Genomic DNA, 19667 nt, shown 5'->3' on the forward strand with positions numbered 1-19667 from the left:
TGTATTCAATATGCGGACGACTCAACACTGGTTTGTTCGGAGATATCTCCTGACAGACTACTAACTAAAACCCAAAGTTGCTTTACCAAAGTCGAAAACTGGTTATTAGGTCGTCAGTTAATCTTAAATCCAAAAAAAACTAAATTATTAATCTTTCAACCAACCCACAAAAATCATCTTATTGATGTCTCTATAACATCCAAAAATGGTACCATCATCTCCCCAGACCCTCACACGAAATTGCTAGGAGTTACTATTGATAATAAACTGAAATTTGACATGCATATCAACCTAACCATCAAAACAGTAAACAAAAAATTAGGATCGCTATATAGAATTAAAAACTTCCTAACACCAAGTTCTAAAGTGACCATTGCCCGAACACATTTGCTCTCCACCCTTCTTTATTCATCTGCAATATTTACTAATCTTAACAAAACCATACTAGATAAACTATCCAGCTCATATAATCACATAGCTAGATTTGCAGCAGGAACTCCATATAGGACCCATCATTGCACCAACCTAAAAAACCTAAAATGGATTGAACTCCCCAACCTTGTTAGAATTACCCAACTCACTAAGGTACATAAAATTCTCAAAAACCCCGACAAATGTCCCTCACTTCAGAACTTAGTACTTCCATATTCTAATCTTAACAGTCTACGTTCCGCGAACAGACCACTCTTAAAAATGGTCAAAGCTTATAACACAGGAGGAGACGCACTCTTTCCAAACGCTGTAGGAAAAGTCTGGAACTCTCTTCCCACCAGTATTCTTTCTACTACCTCTCTACCCCAATTCAAAAAACAACTGTTTCACCACTTTCAGAAGCACTGGCTTTGCCAATGCTCATCTCCTGACTGACATTTCCTAGTCTCTGATATGGATTCCCTTCCTTTAAAAAAATTCTATGTCCCCCTGAATTTCTATCCTGTAAAATCTATACTTGAATTTCCCTTGTCCTCAGTCTTTCTTCTCATACGCATAGCTTACTTCTTTCCTCATGATCAAGATTTTTTCTCCTTGTTCCTTTCTATCACCTGAACCTTTGAAATTGAAACTATCTATAGAATAATTCTATTAATGATACTATGTCACTATCTTATTCTTGCCTCTATCTCATCCCTTTTAAAGTACTGCCTGAATCTCATTTTTTATCTAGTATGTTAACAACTGAATTTTCAATTTGAGTGTTTGTTTGACTCTTGTCTGTTTAACTCTCTGTATTTTTAAAATTTTGGAGCTGTCTGTATTTTGTATAATTATGGAGCTTTTCTCCCCGGGCCTCCGCTGAAAAAGGACATGTATCCAGTCGGATTTTTCTCCCGGTTAACAAATGTAAAACAAATAAAATAAATAAATAAATAGTATACCCACAAGTTTAACAATGTCAACAGAAGTCCAATCTTTCTCAATCACTTTTTCTTGCAAAACCATATTTCACAAATGTAACTGCATTTTTTTAGTCTCACGTACTCACTAATTTCAGCACCAGACTCTAGCTGAATTCTCAGGTACATCCAATTCTTTTAGTCAACTCCTGTGCTTTTTTCTGTTTATTTTCTTTTAGAACACTGGAAAAGGTTTCACAAGCAAAGTCTCTCTAAGAGATTTATTTCCACAGGAATGAGAAGCTGAGTACGCTTCTGTCTGATGGATCACTTTTTGTTGGATAAACCTTTATATTTCTTTCTTTGCCCATTCTGCATCAGAAATTGATTCTTCATGAAAACATATTCTGAAGACATCTGGATACAAAAACTTGAATCTCTCACCTGTCTTGACATTGCCTGAATGCTTGGATAAATGTGCTTCTCTTTTACCTGGTGTACACTGAATCATCATTTTCCACAAACACTTTACTGTCTCCAATTTTTAATACTGTGTCCTTTTGCCACAATTGTATCATGATCAACTGTTTTCTCATGAACAGGTTTGGGCCATACACTCAAATGTGTCCTTTAAATAACAAAGCCTGCTGTGGAATACTAGTAAAGTTGCTTATCTATGCTTTCATAAATTTAGTATAGTCTATTCCTTTAGCTGGTACAGCAGAAAAGCTCAATTCTTCTCTGTGCACATGGTCTATTGATACATTTTTTTGAAATGGCTCTTCTAGAGATGTCTCAAACTCACCCAGTTTTTTTCTTCATTTGATAGTCTCAATTTTGCAGCTTTATCACTTTCATCTGAATAGCTAGTTAAAGCTTCTTCTATTTTCCCAGCATTTTTTAGTTGAGTTGATAAACTGCTTCAATGTTTCATTTATTTTAATCATCTCTGAATACATTTGATTTATTTTTTTCCTCTAAATTACAGGAAGCCGTCTCTTGTACCAAAGCTGAAGCATGAACTGCTTTTTGCTGAACAGCTGTGGGATTTCTTCCTGGTTAAGTGTTTTCTGTTCACATTTTCTAGTTAATTTTCTTTCAAGTTCTCTAAATGTATTCTTTGTTGGTATCCAGGTAGTGTAGTTTCTAGTCAGCAACTGAATTTTACTCAAGCTGGCAGAATTACTAGCTCTTATTTCTCAGTTTTGTCACACTGGGAGACCTTTAGTTAAATTGCTGATCAGTTTTCAGCCATCTTGGAAGAGTGCTGGAGAATACTTTGAGACAGTTTCAAGTCTTTTCAGGATATAAAATTAATGAAGATAAAACAAAGGCTATAGCTGTAACTACATATGCAGCAAGAATTGGTTCAGCAGTACCCATATTTATAGGGACATAATAAGATGAAGTATTTAGGAGTATGGATTAAAAAAGATTCTGTTACAGCAGCTAAAGATATTTGGGAGGAGAGTAAATAAAAGATAATTAAAAATGGAGAAACTGGAAGCTCTTGTTTATGGAAGTGTATAGCAAGATAAAAACAGCGAAAATGTTTTTAGCTCCTTTAGTTTTATATACAAGTCAAGCATATTTTTTATCCACCAGAGAGGAAGTTGTGAATAATAATTAATCAAGAGTTGCTGGGATTTACCTGGGAGGGGAAGAGGGCAACAATTAAGTCTGAAAAGATCCTTCTAACAGAACAAAGTGGTTTAGAATTACCTGATTTGAAGGGGTATTTTAGGGCTACACAGTTAACTTATTAACACCTACATGGCACGGAATGTTACATGTCTAGCAGCCTACACACATCTTTGTATTCATAGGTTCATAGGTAGGTACTAGGCTATCGGCCCAAGGGCCTATGTAAGCCTAGCCAACAAAGTTCCCTGGCTTATGCCACCCAAGAAAGTTATTTTCCTGTGCCACTGTCGAGCAGAGACACAGAAGTGATCCCCGGAGTGTATTTCCTATTTCCCATCCACTCATCAAGATTTTTCTTGAAGAGTACTAATGAAGAACTTTTCTTGACATAGATGGGTAGCCTGTTCCAGAGTATGGGAAGTCTCTGGGATAGGAATCTATCCCTCCAGCATGTCCTGTTTATTGTGGTGGTAAGGTTTAGGTCCCTAGAGCATGTAGCTCGGAGGGATTGGGATTTTTTAGGTGTAGCATGTCCAACAGCTCTGGGTTTGACACAGCTTTATATGTTAGGCAGAGATCACCTCGGAGTAGGCGATATTCCACAGCATTTTCTGATAAAGCAACTCCAAATGCATAAGATAAGCAAAGGTAAATATTGTATGAACAATAAAAGCTATTAAATTGTGCAACTATAGCATTATAGAAATGTTATCAGCAAGAAGTGATTTTTTTTGCTAAACTTTCATAAATGTGATACTTTGGAAAATGTACAGCATAGACACTTTGGTTAATTGAACATACGTTTTTACATCACAGCAAGAAATTCTTCTTGGAGTGCATGTTTATATTTAGATATTTACACAAATATGAAAGTGTATGCTTAATTGTATAATTAGCAATATAAATAACACTGAATATCTGTCAAAATGTGTACCTTAAAGTGCAAATATCGAAAGGTTTCTTCACAGCATCTAAGGTATCGCCTGATGCCATGTAGCAGTTTGAAAGTACTTTTTAAATGGAAATGTTGCTTATTTTCATAATTACTAACAAACAACTAACAATATCTCAAGTGCAGTGTGATATAAATGGGCACGGACTATAAATTTTCCTGTGGCTCACCAAGGTATTTCACATCATACCCCTCAACAGCATGCAAGTCTCAGTTATGAAAGTATGTTCATAAATATGAAAATAAGAATAACAAGTGGCAGTGATTAATTTCTCCATGCAATCTGTCATTTTGTTAATAAATCCTCCCCTTTCTAATACTACCTATTATTAACTTGCAAGTCACTTAGTTAAAGAAGATATTGATGCCATAAGGAGCTATGGGTATTAACTGAAGTATGCAAAAAGTGTTATAGGAGTGAATGATTTAAGACTTGTATAAATAACACAAACAGAAGATTATAATTCAAAATGAAAAGTGATAATGATGAAGTGGGGAGAAGGTCAAGAAAAACCACAACAATCATACAGAACATTATATTTATAAAGTTGCAGAAAGTATTCTAAGAACAAAGCCAATATGAGAATGAAGAAAGGAGATTTTGCAAATAGGGATGATTGCAACTAGGAGTGCAGAAACTAGGCAAGAAAGGCTAGAATTTAATGGAGAAAACAGACAAAAGAACTAAGATACAGGGAGCAAATAACTAGAGAGGGAAAGGTGCTGGGAAGCTATGAGGTTGTGGCAGTGGGTGATGGCTTCACAATGATTTCTAGTTGCAATGTGCATCCCTGGGAGATTCAAATGCCTTGTAGACTGGCTCAGCAGATCCATCCTGATGACTCATGAGTGGTCTCTCAATCCAGCAGTGGCACAACAAATTTTTGACTGCCTGGCCAGCCCTGCTGCAATCTGTTTGCATTCCCATCCAACATCAACTGCAGCAAATCCTTTGACTTGATCCCATCCAGGGGAATAGTCCCTAAGAATTGCTCTTACTGAGCAATGGCATCCTAGGGTTCTTTATGTCTATCCCCCCTTACCCTTAATTCCCATAATTCTGCAGAAAGCTATTAAATGCAAAGTCATGGTTATCTTCACTGCCCTGTATTTGCCCAGACCAATCTGGCTTCCCCTTCTAATGCCTCAAGTCAGGCAGTCACTCCTGGATTTTGGATCCCAGACAAGATCTACATTCCCATTCTTATAGGAAACATAACCCAGATCTATCTCCACAACCTCAGACTAACATCCTGATTTGACAATAACACAGCCTTATCCTCTGAATTAGAATTCTATCACCTTTCCAGAAGGAGTTTATTTGTAAGCTTTATCTTGGGAAGTGGAAACTTTTTGTAATTTTGGCATCTTATTGGGATACTGACCACTTTAATGCCTCTGTACTGGATATGTTAAGCATCCTGATTAACATGTTCAACTCTGTTCATGCTTCTCTACTATTAAAGTACAGCTGGCAGTCATTTCAAATTTTCTTGCAGGTTACAAACTTGCTCTCTAACACATCATAAGCTCTGCAAGGCCTTTCTCAATGGAGTCTTCTTGGTCAGCCATTCAGTTAAAGAGTAACTGCCTTAATGGGATCTCAGCAATGTGATGAAAGTTTTAACCAACTCACCTTTCAAACCAGCTTCCTTGTTACCTATGAAGTTTATTTCTTGGCAAACAGTATTATGGATGCTACAGAACTAATACTCCTGACTCGGACTATCACTGTCATTCCATTACATAGGAGCACTGATGACAAGCTCCACACTTTGTCATTTTACCTCTCCCACTTTCAAGATATCTCACAGTGCTCTCAAAAATTTGTTTAACACTAGCGGCCTTTCTATAAATGATTTTAAATGGCAAAAAAATGGAAGAACAAAATCTTTCTTGCATCCAGAGAATGAGTGGTTACACATTTCAACTCAACATCTTGATCAATGTGTTTAGATGACAACAAAAAAGAAAGGGACAAAAATTAATAGTCCGCTTATTTATTACAAACTGATACATACTGTCAACAAATGATTGTGTTTAGCCTCTACTAAGCAACATCTTTTTCAGAATGTTCATCTCACTAATAAAAATGTCATCATCTGAAATCAAGCATGACAGCTTAATCATTTGCCCCTTAACTATACCTTTCTTAATATGGAAAGGATGACAACTGTTAAAACCTAAGTAAGAATTGACAAAGGCAGCTTTACTATAAATGGAAGACTGGAACTTCTGATAATCTAAATCTTTCCAAACTTTAACATCTAAATAGTGCATCTCTGTTTCTGAGTAAGAATAAGTAAAACTTGAAAAATCTGTAGTGTGTACTGAAAAAAAGGAACAAGCCCTACAATTGTGAACCACCACCTGACCATAGCATAAACGCATCACCCTGACAACTAAAATAGCAATGAATATACATAGCAAAAATCGACAGAAAACATGTTGTCTTCTTCCCATTTAACTAACACTAACTTGGCATAAATGGCCACTGCAGTGGCACCCACATCAACTCCTTTGGATTGACTGAAGTACTCTCCATCGAAAGATAAAAAGTTTATAACAGTGATGTCCATGAAAGTTTCTACTAGTCTATCTAAAGAGCTATATGCCATTACTCAATTCAAGAACCATTCCATACCTTGATCATATGGAATCACAGAATGCAAGATTTTAATAAGAGAAATGTTAGCAACCTTTGTTGACAGGAAATTTAGGTTTCCTCACTTACTGAAAGATTCATGGCATTTTGTAAGTGCTTTAGCTACTGTCATTTTTAGTGACCATTTACTTTTTGTTGCGGCAGATATTAAAAGCTTGCATTCTGCAGTTCCACATGGTTAATTAACTGAAAGGTTCATGAATAATGTAGTGGCGTACAGCTCCTTAGATAGTATAGATATTAGACTAATAGAAACTTTCATGGACATCACTCTAAAGAAACATTTTTTTTTGATGAAGTATTGTGAGAGATCCTGAAAGTAAGAGAGGTAAGATGACAAAGTCTGGAGCTTGTCATTAGTGTTCCTGTACAATGGAAGTACATTCCATTTACACTAACTCCAGTAGCAGAAACATTATGCATCTTGTCGCATTTAATTGCAACACTAAACCAGTAGTTTATATTTTCCAGTGTGACATCTGTGGGTAAGACTTGAACATTCTCTTAGAGAAAGAGTTTATGAACACTGTAAAAAGCATCAGTAAATGTGATATAAAGAAAGTACAGTTTTGTACCTACCATAAATGTAGATGTCCGAGAGGTATGCATCTGCAGTCCTAACAAATGGGTTGTCCTGGCCTCAGGCAGCCCTTCGGTCGGCCGGATTCCAAAGTCTGGGTCTGGCCTCGGCTGGTGTCGCACTTCACCCGACGTCACAGCTGCAGTTCTTCGGGTATAAAGGCATCAGCCGACGCCATTTTCCTCAGTGTTTCTTGCCCCAGATGCCCTCTAGGAAGGCTAAATTTGGATAAATGCAAATGTTTCCAAACAACAGAGAGCAAATAGAAATAAACATGTATGTACATATATACAAACAAATACACCATAATAGATTCCCCCAGCTAGCTACAAGATGGGCAAATACCCTAGGAGTACCACAGAGGGGAAGGAGGGTGGGTAATCCTGACTGCAGATGCATACCTCTCGGACATCTACATTTATGGTAGGTACAAAACTGTACTATGTCCTTCAAGGATGCATCTGCAGTCCTAACAAATGGGTAGAATACCATAGCCAAACTGGGGGAGGAGGCCCTAACAAGATTATGGTGTAGTTAAGATCCCTTGCAACACAGCAGTGGCAAAACCTGCTCGGGATCTGGAGTATAAGGGTAGATTATAATGCTTGGCAAATGTATGCACGGAGCTCCAAGTGGCAGCCTCTAAAATGTCTTTTGTAGCCACTCCTCGTAAAAAAGCTGTAGTAGTGGCTGTAGCTCTTGTGGAGTGAGGTCTGATATTTTCTGGAGTTGCCTTTCCATGATAAGAATAACAAAATCTAATGCAATTTCCTATCCATTTGGAGATTGTCTGTTTTGAAATTGCCTTTCCTTCCATTCCTGTGGCATATGCTACCAGAAGCTGGTCAGTTTTTCTATTGTTCTTGGTTCTGTCCAGGTAGTAGCGCAATTGCCTATGCACATCCAAGGTATGTAGCAGTCTTTCTCCCCTGTTCTGTGGGTTGGGGAGGAATGTAGGTAGGTGGATTGCTTGGTTTAAAGATACCCTGGAGACCACCTTTGGCATAAAGGTAGGATTAGTTCTCATGGACACTCTATCCTGATGGAAGATAAGGAAGGGTTGCACTGCCATTAATGCCTGTAGTTCAGAAACCCTTCTTGCTGAAGTGATTGCAAGCAGGAAAGCAGTTTTCCATGCTAAGTACTGTAATTCTGCTGTTGCTGCTGGTTCAAAAGGGGGAAGTGTCAACTTTTCTAGCACAAAGTTCAAGTCCCATGTAGGCAATGGTGGCTTCCTTGGTGGCTTTACATTTTTGATTCCTCTCAGAAACTGCCTGAGTAGAGGATGAGAGAAGACTGGAGGATCCATGTTGTATTCTGCTGAAATAGCTGACGATAAATCTTAATGGAAGAGTAAGACAGGCCATTGTGGAAAAGCTCTGCTAAGTATTCCAGGATGTGAGCTATGTTTACCAGTGCTACATTTTGCCCTTTTGCTGCACTCCAAAAGAGAAATATTTTCCATTTCGCTGAGTAAGTTTTTCTTGTTGAGGGTCTGCGAGCTTCCAAGATAATGTCTTTAACCCTTTGAGATAAATCTGGGTTATTTTGTCTTATGCAATGCTCCAAGCAGCTAGCTGCAGTGTTTTCAGGTTCGGATGCAGGGTTTTGAAGTTGTTCTGTGTTAGCAGTAAAGGAACCAGGGGTAGAGGCCATGCGAGTTCCCGAGACATACTCCTCAGTAGTGGGTACCAGTGCTGTCTCGGCCAGTCTGGAGCTATCAGGATGATCCTTGGGTGGTCTTCTTTGATCTTCAATAGCACCTTGTGCATCAAAGGAAGAGGTGGGAATGCATATGCTGTCAGGTTTTTCCAACTGAAAGATAGGGAGTCCACCTTCCAAGCAAGTGGGTGGTATGTCCTTGTGCAGAATTTTTTCAATTGGTGATTGTGTGGGGATGCGAATAAGTCTATTTCTGGTAGTCCCCATTTCCTTGTGATGGACTTGAAGATGTCTGGATGCAGCATCCATTCGTGGGCATCTGTGGTAGTCCTGCTTAAGGTGTCTGCTAGTATGTTTTCTTTTCCTGGCACAAATATTGCCTTGAGCTGTATGTTTAGGCTTAGGGCCACATTCCAGAGATCCATTGCCATCCGGCATAGAGGATATGAATGTGTGCCTCCCTGTTTGTTGATATACCACATAACTGTGGTGTTGTCCGTCCTTATCAGCAGTTGTCCCTGTTGGAGAAACGGTCTGAATGCTTGAATTGCCAGTTTTACTGCCAGCATCTCTTTTTGGTTTATGTGTAGATTTAGCTGGTCTTGAGTCCATAAGCCCTGTATGCACTTGTCCAGCATGTGTGCGCCCCAACCGAGGTCTGAGGCGTCTGTGGTGATAGTCTGGCTTGGTTGAGGGCTGTGGAAGGGCAGTCCTTTGTTCAATTGACAGGCCTGAGCCCACCATCGGAATTCTTGCTTCAGGCATGGAATTATTGGAATTTGGGTTTCTAGGATGTGCTTGTGCTGAGACCATAAATTCCTGTGGTACCATTGCAACTTCCTCATATGCAGTCTGGCATGTGGGATCAATATTATGCAGGATGCCATGTAACCCAGGGCTTGCAGGACTTTCCTTGCTGTAAGCTGGTTCTGCGTTGTTAATGCCATGAAGTAGAGTGGAAGGTGCTTTTGTTTTTCTGCTGTGAGGGATGCCATTTGATTTGATGTGTCCAGTTCTGCACCCAAGAAGGTTATCCTTTGGGATGGTAACAGCCTTGACTTTTTTATATTGACTGTGTATCCCAAGGCTTGCAGTAGATGAATGACCCTTTTCAAGTCTTTTGTTAATTTGTTTTTGTTGTCCGCTTGTAACAGGCAATCGTCCAGGTAAGGGTAAATTTGAATTCCCTGAAGCCTGCAATGAGCAATTACTGATGCCAGGCATTTCGTGAATACTCTGGGCGCAGTAGATAAGCCAAAAGGCAATGCCGAGAATTGATAATGCTCTGATCCTGCAAGAAATCTGAGGTATCTTCTGCAATTTGGTCGTATGGGGACGTGCAGGTATGCCTCCTTGAGATCTAGAGTTACCAGCCAAGACTCCTTACCCAGCATGGGAAGAAGCTGCTGTAGAGTCAGCATTTTGAATTTTGGGACAATGAGGTATGTGTTCAGAGCGGACAGGTCTAGAATAGGTCTCCATTGATTTTCCTTCCTTGGCACCAGGAAAAGTCTGGAGTAAAATCCTTGCCCTTGTTCCATAGATGGTACCTTTTCTATAGCTCTCATCCTTTTTAAGTTGTCTATTTGTTCTAGAGCGTTTGCCTTTTGATTTGGAGGTAGGTTTGGCATTCCTCTCTTCCTTGGTAGAGTATGGAAGTGAAACCTGTAACCTTTGTCTATTGTTTGTAAAATCCATTTGTCTCCTGTAATGCAATGCCAGTTTACTGAAAATAAGGCTAGCTTTCCGCCTAAGGGTGCTTCTAGTTGTTCCCTGGTAGGCGGCTTCAGAGTCAAGTCACTGTGATTGTCCTGTGGAAGTGGTAGTGGCTGGGTCTGCAGCAGTACTTCGCTGGTTGTTAGGCTGCCACTGACGTCCCCTGTAGGCACCTCTGGATTGACCTCTGCCTCTTGTGCGCCTATTCCTGCCTCTCTGTGCTCTGTTGGTGTCTGGAAAGGACCAATTCTTGGAAGGCCAGTTCCTACTAAACCTTGGAGGCTGGACCTGCAAGAAATCCTTGACTGTCTGGACAGATTTTGCTTTCTCTTCCACCTTCTTCAGCACTTGCTGTGCAGGAGAGCCAAACAAATTGTGTTTATCCATGGGAGCATCTAGGAGCTTTGATTTTACATGGTCTGGTAAGGACTGCTCTTTCAACCATGCATGCCTTCTGATCACTGTACCAGTCATAGCTGATCTAAAGGAGGCCTCCAGTGCATCATAGCCACATTTTAAGGAATGATTACTGACCTGCTGTATGTTATGTACCATTTCCTGCAGTGACTTTCTGTCTAAAGGTTCAGGTGAGGACAGCTTTTCAGATAACTGATCTAACATAAATTCCTGATACTGAATCATGTGGAATTGACAGTTTAAGGCCCTAGCCGAAAGAGTAGCAGAAGTATAAACTTTTTTACCCCATCTCTCCAAGGCCCTAGATTCCCTTTCAGAGGGGAGTGGGTTTTTGGCAGAGGTAGCTGCTACAGCCTTGGGGCCCTGTGAAATAGTCTCAGGATCTGCAAAAGGAGCCTTATACAAGTGATTATGTGTGTCCGGAACCCTGTAGTATCTGTCGGGCTTAGCAGGGGCCGGAGGGAGTGAATCAGGAGCAGTACAAGCATCATTAAATGCATCATCCACAACTGTAAGTACTGGAGGAATGGCTAAAGGCCTATGCTGTGGTAAATGCAAAAAAGTTCTAAGCCTTTTCCTAGAGTCTGAGAAATCTTGGCCCTGCCATTGAAATTGTTCCCTCATAGCATGCAAGGTTTCCCCAAAAGAAAATTCCTCAGGAGGAGAGGCAGAAGGAATGGAGTCCTCTGCATCAGAGTCCTCATATGGAGAATAAGGGCCCTCAGGAGGGTTTGTATTTTCTGATTCATCTGAGGAGTAATCAGTAGAAACTGGCTCAGGGGGTTCTGCTCTAGGTCTCTTCTCTGGAGGGGGTTGAGACTGGGATCCCCTGATCAAAGAAATGAGATCCTCTGCTAGACTAAGCATTTGAGTATTAGAGCTAGGCCTGTGAGAGGGGGCTTTAGTAGGCACGGCCTTGGAAGATTTAGCTGCTTTAGCCCTGGCAAAGGCCTTAATTGACATGGATGCAGGGGGCCTAGCAGCTCCACGAGCAGGAGTAGATACATCTAGGGGAATAGTATCTGATAAATCCTGAGAAACTGTAAGAGCAGGTGGAATTTCAGTAGCAGATTCAGCCATGCTGGAAGAGGCCTCGGTAGTAGGAGGCATGCTTTCGGCCGAAGGAAGAACCGTAGACTCGGTTTCAGCCGAAACCGAGACACTCGATTGGCTTAACGCGGTTTCGGCGAAACCGCGGACCGCGAGTGTCGGTCCTTTTCCTTACGCTTTTAGCTAAATGTGAAGTCGGAGTCTCCGGCGGCATGATATAAGCAAAAGCGGGCGAAAAACTCCTCTGCAAACTCCGACCGGCGTCTAAGCGTCCGTCGGTTGAAGGAAGCACAGGCTAAACAAGCTGCTACGTCGTGGTCTGGGCCTAAACAAGGTAGGCAGTAAGAGTGGAAGTCTTTATGAGGTATTTGTTTCCCACAAGTTAAACAGTTATTCACTTTTTCTGACATCGGCTGAGGCAAGAAAGAGTCCCCAACGGGGTACTTAGCTTTTTAGAAGTCTTCGGTAGTAGTAATCTCTGGATCTGACCGACCGGCACTTGCAAACAGCTTCTGCTTCGGGCGCTACGCGGCAAGAAAGACTGAGGAAAATGGCGTCGGCTGATGCCTTTATACCCAAAGAATTGCAGCTGTGACGTCGGGTGAAGTGCGACACCAGCCGAGGCCAGACCCAGACTTTGGAATCCGGCCGACCGAAGGGCTGCCTGAGGCCAGGACAACCCATTTGTTAGGACTGCAGATGCATCCTTGAAGGACATCACTATATTTAAGCATTTGTTGGTCTGTGAAAATTTTAAGAGCTTTACATTTTTTATCACTGATAAAATTACTGCTGATGCGAGGGGGCAGTCCTTAGAAGATTTCATTAGAGAATAGGGAAATGTCTTGGCAAATTCATTTAAATTCTAGTAATCCATCAGGTTTAAATGAACAAGTGTCCATTTTACCTCATCTTAAAATGAAGTCTCAGTTTATTAACTAATTTTATACACCAGTTTTATTGTATTTATGACGTGTTTCTTGGGTAACCAGCGTTACTGTAGTATTGTACTATTTTACGTTAGTTGTAAGTGTTTGGTGGTATGACTGTTTTTGTATTTATGTCAGTGACTGTGTTCTTGATATTCAGTTTTGAAAAAGTCTTGGTAATTTTTTTATTTGTGCTCATTTTTCAGAAGACGATACTCTAGAGTCAGAAGAATTTGTTCTGTGTTTTTTATTGTTAATCACCCCTGCTGCTACCCTGTTTTTTGTTGGGTCTTGGATTACTCTGAGTGGTATGCTATCATTTTGGCAAGAAGAATATCTGAGTTACATGCTCCGATTTCTTCTTTTCCATATTTGGTGCTCCACAAGGACAGAGTGGCCTTCTGTAATAATTCCCCTTTTCTTCCCACAGTGACTTCTGCTGCAAACATCAACCAGCTGATTCAATTACCAAGTCTTATTCCCAAATTATTCAAATAAAACTAAAGATATTTTGCACACCCTGGACGTGCATAGGCAACTCAGATTTTACTTGCAAAGAACCAAGTCCTTAAAGAAGGACTCAAAACACTGTCACCTTTGCAATTAACAAACCTGGCTCAAAGGTGTCCAAAGTTACTCTTTCTCTCTCTCTCTCTGGGTGGCTTTCAGACTGCATTTCCTAGGTTTACTTAATTCAGAATTGACCAGTACCATACAGACCCAAGCCTTACTCCATCAGATTTGTTACCACTTTTCCACTTCTTTCTTTATAAATTCTTCTATGAATGAGATTTTTTCAGCAGCAACATAGTCTGCCTTGCATACCTTTTGAGAAATATCACCAAATCAGATGCTATGTCGAGATCTAGGACTTCCTTTGTAACCAGTATCCTAAAAAGTCTTCTGTTATGATAGCACCTGGGTATTCTGTAGGTGAGGATTCTGACCCTTTAGTCAGATCTGACAGACTGAATGAATGACTAGGATATGTTAGTTATGTACTTGTCATAACACTGGATCATTTTATTCTTATCCGTCTGATATGACAACCCACCCACCATCCTCCATCCAGATTATTATTTTTAGGACCTGAAGGACATTTCCATGATTGTCATGATCTACACTATTTCTGTCTTCACTCTTTGGCACCAAAGTCAATTTGAGGAATCTTCACATACAAGGGGAATTATGGGAAAATATTTTTTAAAGGGGCTCAAGGCTAGAGTACTAGTTTTACCAGCTTGGATCCAACAAGCAGCTTGAGGACAAATTAAGTCCTATGGAGCGGATGACAATGAAAGGATCCAGCATTATGATAAGTATATTAATATTATTTTTCTTTCAGCAAAATGCAAGCAAAAAATATATATATCATCAAATTGTCAGGACAAAACTAACAAGACCTGTAACTACAATCAGAAAACTTGTCCTACTTGTTGTTGTATCTTTTGGCTTTTCCCGGTTAGGGGTCGCCACAGCGGAACTCCGGTCCGCTAATGATTGGCAGTAGATTTTTACGTACCGACTTGCCAAGCCTGATGAAGGTACGCCCATTCACGCATGTCTCCACACAGAAGACGCTTTTAGCTGAGAATCGAACAGGACAATGTCTTACTGTGAGGCGACAATGCTACCGCAGCACCACCACCGCAGCTCCTGCAGAAAACTTGTCCTACTATATTACCAATAACAATAAATAATCAGTAGAAGTGCCAATAAGGAGTCCAAATTCAGAACAGATATGTAGACTGCTTCAAAGAACTGTATTCACAGAACACTTTGACATAATTTTGAAATAAAGAAATACTACAAAGACTTTAATAAAAATATGGTATTCTGCTACTCGAGAAATGTTTTTTCTTCACAAATTGATCACAAAAGAAAGAACTGGAGGTGGGATCTCTAGAAATGAGAAGGAATAACTAGGTAGAAATAAACTGACTCTGTTGGAGTAATAAATGAAGAATAATGTTCAGGAGAAGGTGTGAAATTTCAGGGAGGGCATGACTAGAGCCAATCCAAGAAATATTAAACTGAATAATATCTGCTCGGAAATAAACCATATATGTATAAAGCATGAAAAGGAAAAACTGTATGCAATGGTTTATTTGCGTCTTTTTTTTTTTTTAAATGTATGTGCACCTCTTTCACTCTGTAATGTGGAGTTAATAAAGGTGTTGGGGGGGGCACCCAGCTTCTCAAAGGAGATCTGCTTAGTGTTACCTGGGAAAAGCCTAAGACCTGCCTTTAGGAGAAAACCAATAATGCAAATGGGTGAAAACTACAAAGACAAGAATGATGGCAGCACAATAACCTAAACAAGTCTGAGGATGATGAAGACAAGTATGATGACAGCTTATCTATTTTACACCAAATAAAAACCTCACCTGGGATGGAGATGGCACCTCAATGCTCACATGCAGCTTTGCCAAACTTACAGGTGTGCGGAAAACATTCTGCTTCATGGCAAACGCTGACGTGCTGATTTCAGGGCTAAAATTGCCTTTTGGGCAGCCTGAGGAGAAAGAATTCAGTTGAAGTTTTTTTTATTACGAGGTATTGTAAGATCTCTGGCAAATTTAAAGAGAAAAACACATTGTTCAGTTTTAACGCCACTTTGCTGCTTATGTGTCTTTTTATAAAAAGAAAACAATCTAATTCTCTGTCTTGAAAGATGAAAATATTAGTGAACAAAAAAAAATCCATTAGTAGATTAACAACACATTAGTAACCCATTATAATTAAATACACTCAATTTAAAATGACACTTGCACAAAGTAAATAAAGCTCTTTGAAATATCATAAATATTAAAACTGTTCTTATATTTTCAGATAATCCAGTACAGAACTTCCCCTTGATGTGTCATAGGCTGGGTATTTCTTCACTTGCAATCAGAATTCTGGGGTTCTTTTTCAGTAAAACCCAAATTTGGAGGACGCCTATGTCCTTGCACCAATTTATGCTGCTATGAAAACAATGGCTACCTAGTCATACTCATCTCAGGAGCATGCCAGTTCATCTCCATGACACCAGCAAGCATTTTCCTGCAAAATTTACAAATTAAGAGATATTTGATGCTAACTTACAAAACAAGTGATATAAAAATAAGTATTATCCTGACTTATAAAGAACTTCAACAGCAGTAGGGTATGGAAAACAACTCTGACTACAAGAGGAATAAGAAGAGGAAATTCCTGACTCATCAAGGAGGCTAGCAGATCAAGTAAGCTTTTACATCTAATGTCAAGGATCCCCGTGATAGGACCTAGGTCATGCCAAATCTCATCCAGTACCACCATGGTGAAAGGGAGTCAGAGGATCTCTCAAACCTAAAACACAAGACAACCGAACGTTGGACTTCGGAGTACATGACAAATATGGCTTAAATCCTGTACCACTGTTGAGACAATAATTCTAGATGAAAGTATGTACTGAGGACCAACTCACAATAGCATAAACATCTGTCATTGATGCATTCTTGCAGCAAGCACTGGAGGAATTCATTCCCCCACTGGTGTAAGTTTGGACTACAGCATTTGCATGTGTACATATGAACTGTAAATAGTTTCACTTAGATAACAATGTTAATTTTTCCAAACTTATGTATAAATATAACTATGCACTTATAGAAGTTTCCTTTCCTGGACTGTGGGTGTATATTACATTATCGAATTTTTAAAAGTTCGAACGTCATATGGTCAAAGCCATATGACTGAACTTTTAAAAGTTCGAAAAGTTAAAAAAAAAAAAATAACAACAGAAAAAACCTACCTGACCATTTTAAGCAGGGAGGCAAGCCCACTGGCACCCCCCACACCCCCCCCCTGCTCTTTAAATATGCCAACTCTGAGATCACACTACAGTGCAGGAAAGGGAAATCTTCCCATTCCATACTGTATGGAGATCTCCGTTGAAACATTTGAACTTTTAACAGTTAGACCATATGGTGTTGACCATATGACATTCGAACTTTTAACAGTTCGATAATGTAATATGCACCCCCTGCACTGTGACAGAAAAGGGCATTCTACCCAGCCGGACTATCCCAGTCAACAAAGAGAAATGAATGAATACATAAGTAAATAGCTAGTTATCTCAATGATGGAAAAAGACAATGCAGTTTGCAAGTCACCTAGGAAAATGTCTGTTTTGCAACCACAACCTCATCTTTCTCTAACCTAAAAGTAGGAGAACAAGTCTGTCTTTCCAAAACTCATGCTCCCATTTCATATAACACTTAAGTTGACAGTGCCCATTCAAGGTAATGGAGGGTCCTCTCCTTCTTTCTTTCACCACAAAGAAAAAAAAAAGAGAGGTCGATGTATTTGGTTCAAGACAACTTCAAACTCAGCTTTGAGAAGAAACATGGACATGTCCTGTGGGATATCCCGTATTTGTGAAAAAACACATACTGATTTCACACATAAGGGGCCCTGGCACTCTGACGTGCCAAGTGAAGATGATGCCCACTTCTAAAAGCATTTTCTTTTGCTGCTGAAATAAGCCCAAACAGCAGATGACCAAGACTAACTACCTTGAATTTCGAGTCCTTTAGAGAAGATGCATACTTTAAAGGAGGACAACTAATATCTTTGGGCAACTGCTTAACTAGCCAATGCTGGGACACAATCCTATCCTCAACAAGGTACTGATACAAAGAAAAAGCTGACACATGCAGTCTGATTGTGCAAAAATTGAATGCTCTAGTTGTCAAGCAGTTGTCTGAGATGCAACAAGATCAACTACACAGCAGGAAGGTAAACGGTACCCCTTCCTCCATAATGAAAACCAGTTCAACATATAGGTTCATAGGTTGGCACTAGGCTATCAGCCCTAGGGCCTATACAAGCCTAGCCATAACAATTCCCTGGCTATTTCTTCCCACAGTATTTACTTCCATGGACCCCTGTCTAGCAGGGCGACTGATGTGATCCCCGGGGTGAATTTCCTATCTCCCATCCAATCATCAAGGTTCTTTTTGAAGAGGTCCAAAGAGGCACTCTGCTTGACATGTATGGCAGACTATTCCAGAGTCTGGGGAGTCTCTGGGTCAGGAACCTATCACTCCAGCATGTTTTGTTCATTGTGACGACAAGGTTCAGATCCCTTTAGTGCGTGTCTCTGAGGTACTGGGACTTCTTTACGTGTAGTATGTCCCACAGCTCTGGGTTTGACATGGCCTTGTATGTTAAGCAGAAATCGTCTCTGAGTAGATGATATGTGACAGAGTATAGGTGGAGTTTTTTTAGACAGTCAGCATAGGGCATCTGCTTTGGGCCTGTGATTCTTTTAGTGAGGTATTTCTGCTGCCTTTCCAGTTGTTGCAGATGTCTTGTGAGGTACACACCAAACGAGGCGTTGTATTCTATAATGGGTCTAATAAGGGACGAGTACAGTGGGACAATGACCTCCTTTTTTCTGTATGAAACCCCTTAGTGATGAGGTGTGCCACATAAAAAGATTTCCTGACTGCTGTGGCGATGTGGTTATCGAAGGTGAGACCACTGTCCACCTGTGTCCCTAAGTCTCTTATCATACTTTCAGTGTTTAGTGTACTGCTACCTATGTGGTAATTCATGGGTACATGTTTTATCCCGAAGGGGATAACTATACATTTCATGGCACTGAGCTTGAGCCCATGGCTCTAGCACCAAGCATCTGTTTCTGTAAGCCCCTTTTGTAGAATATCCACATTATTTGGGGATTCAATAATGGCTCCCAGTTTGCAGTCATCTGCGAACTTTGTTAGCCAGAGTCCCTTAGTGTTGGCCTGTACTTCAGAGAAGTGGATGCCAAACAAGAGCGGTCCCAGGACGGAACCCTGAGGTACTCCACTTGTAACTTGTCTGGAGCTGGATTTGGATTAGGGATTAATGCCCAGATTAGTCAGTTTATGTATGATTCCAGAGTGGGGGATGGCGTCGAAGGCCTTGGTGAGGTCCAGATAGGCTGTGTGGACCACCTTACCCTTGTCCATGGCTCTGGAGACTGATTCGAAGAAGTCAATCAGGTTCAGTAGACAAGATCGGCCCTTCATGAACCCAAACTGCGTGGGGTCCATGTTTGAAGGTTGCCAATGTCTTTGTTTAAAAGTTCCATGAGAATATGTTCCATGGCCTTTCAGATCAAACTCGTCAAACTGATGGGGCAGTAGTTCCCAAGATCCAAGGTGGACCCCCCCCCTTGTGGAGTGGGATAACTGTAGCTGTGTGCCACTCAGTGGGCACAAAGCCTGAGGTGAGGCTATGATTAAACATGACACTTAGGTGAGGTGCCAGTTCATTTTGTAGTTCGTGTAGTACACAGCCTGGAATGTCGTCTGGTCCCATGGATGCTGTATTCTTAACTTTTGAGAGTGTGTTTTTTTTTTTTTACCTGTGTGGCCATTGTTACCAGAATTTGGCAATTTTTCAGTATTGAGATGGGCCCTTTAGGGAGTGACGTTTGCACTGAATCCGTCTGCCAGAATATTGGCAATATCCTTGGGATCAGTATATTTGATGCCATTCTATTGCAGCTCAGAGCAGATCTGAGCATTGCCATTTAGATTTGTGACATAGCTATAGAATGCCTTGTGGTTGTCTTTGGAATCTTTGGCAATTTTATTTTCGTAACTAGCTTTGGAGGATTTTATGAGGGATCTCAGCTTCTTACCAAGGCTGGTAACAGAGTTTTTTACATCCTGGGATTTTCCTCTTTTCTGTAACAGTTTCTTCC

General features: G+C 40.4%; 1 protein-coding gene across 1 annotated transcript in view; it reads right to left on the reverse strand.

The window, feature by feature from the left end:
- Window positions 1-19667, reverse strand: part of REV1 (REV1 DNA directed polymerase) — a 4137464-nt gene that overhangs the window by 980254 nt on the left and 3137543 nt on the right. The window contains exon 17 of the mRNA XM_044071967.1: window positions 15337-15464. Within this exon, the coding sequence (XP_043927902.1) occupies window positions 15337-15464 (128 nt within the window). The remainder of the gene's footprint in view (window positions 1-15336; window positions 15465-19667) is intronic.

The sequence above is a fragment of the Protopterus annectens genome, chromosome 5.part0, assembly GCF_019279795.1.
Source record: "Protopterus annectens isolate FY-2018-M chromosome 5.part0, PAN1.0, whole genome shotgun sequence".
Classification (NCBI taxonomy): Eukaryota; Metazoa; Chordata; order Ceratodontiformes; family Protopteridae; genus Protopterus; species Protopterus annectens.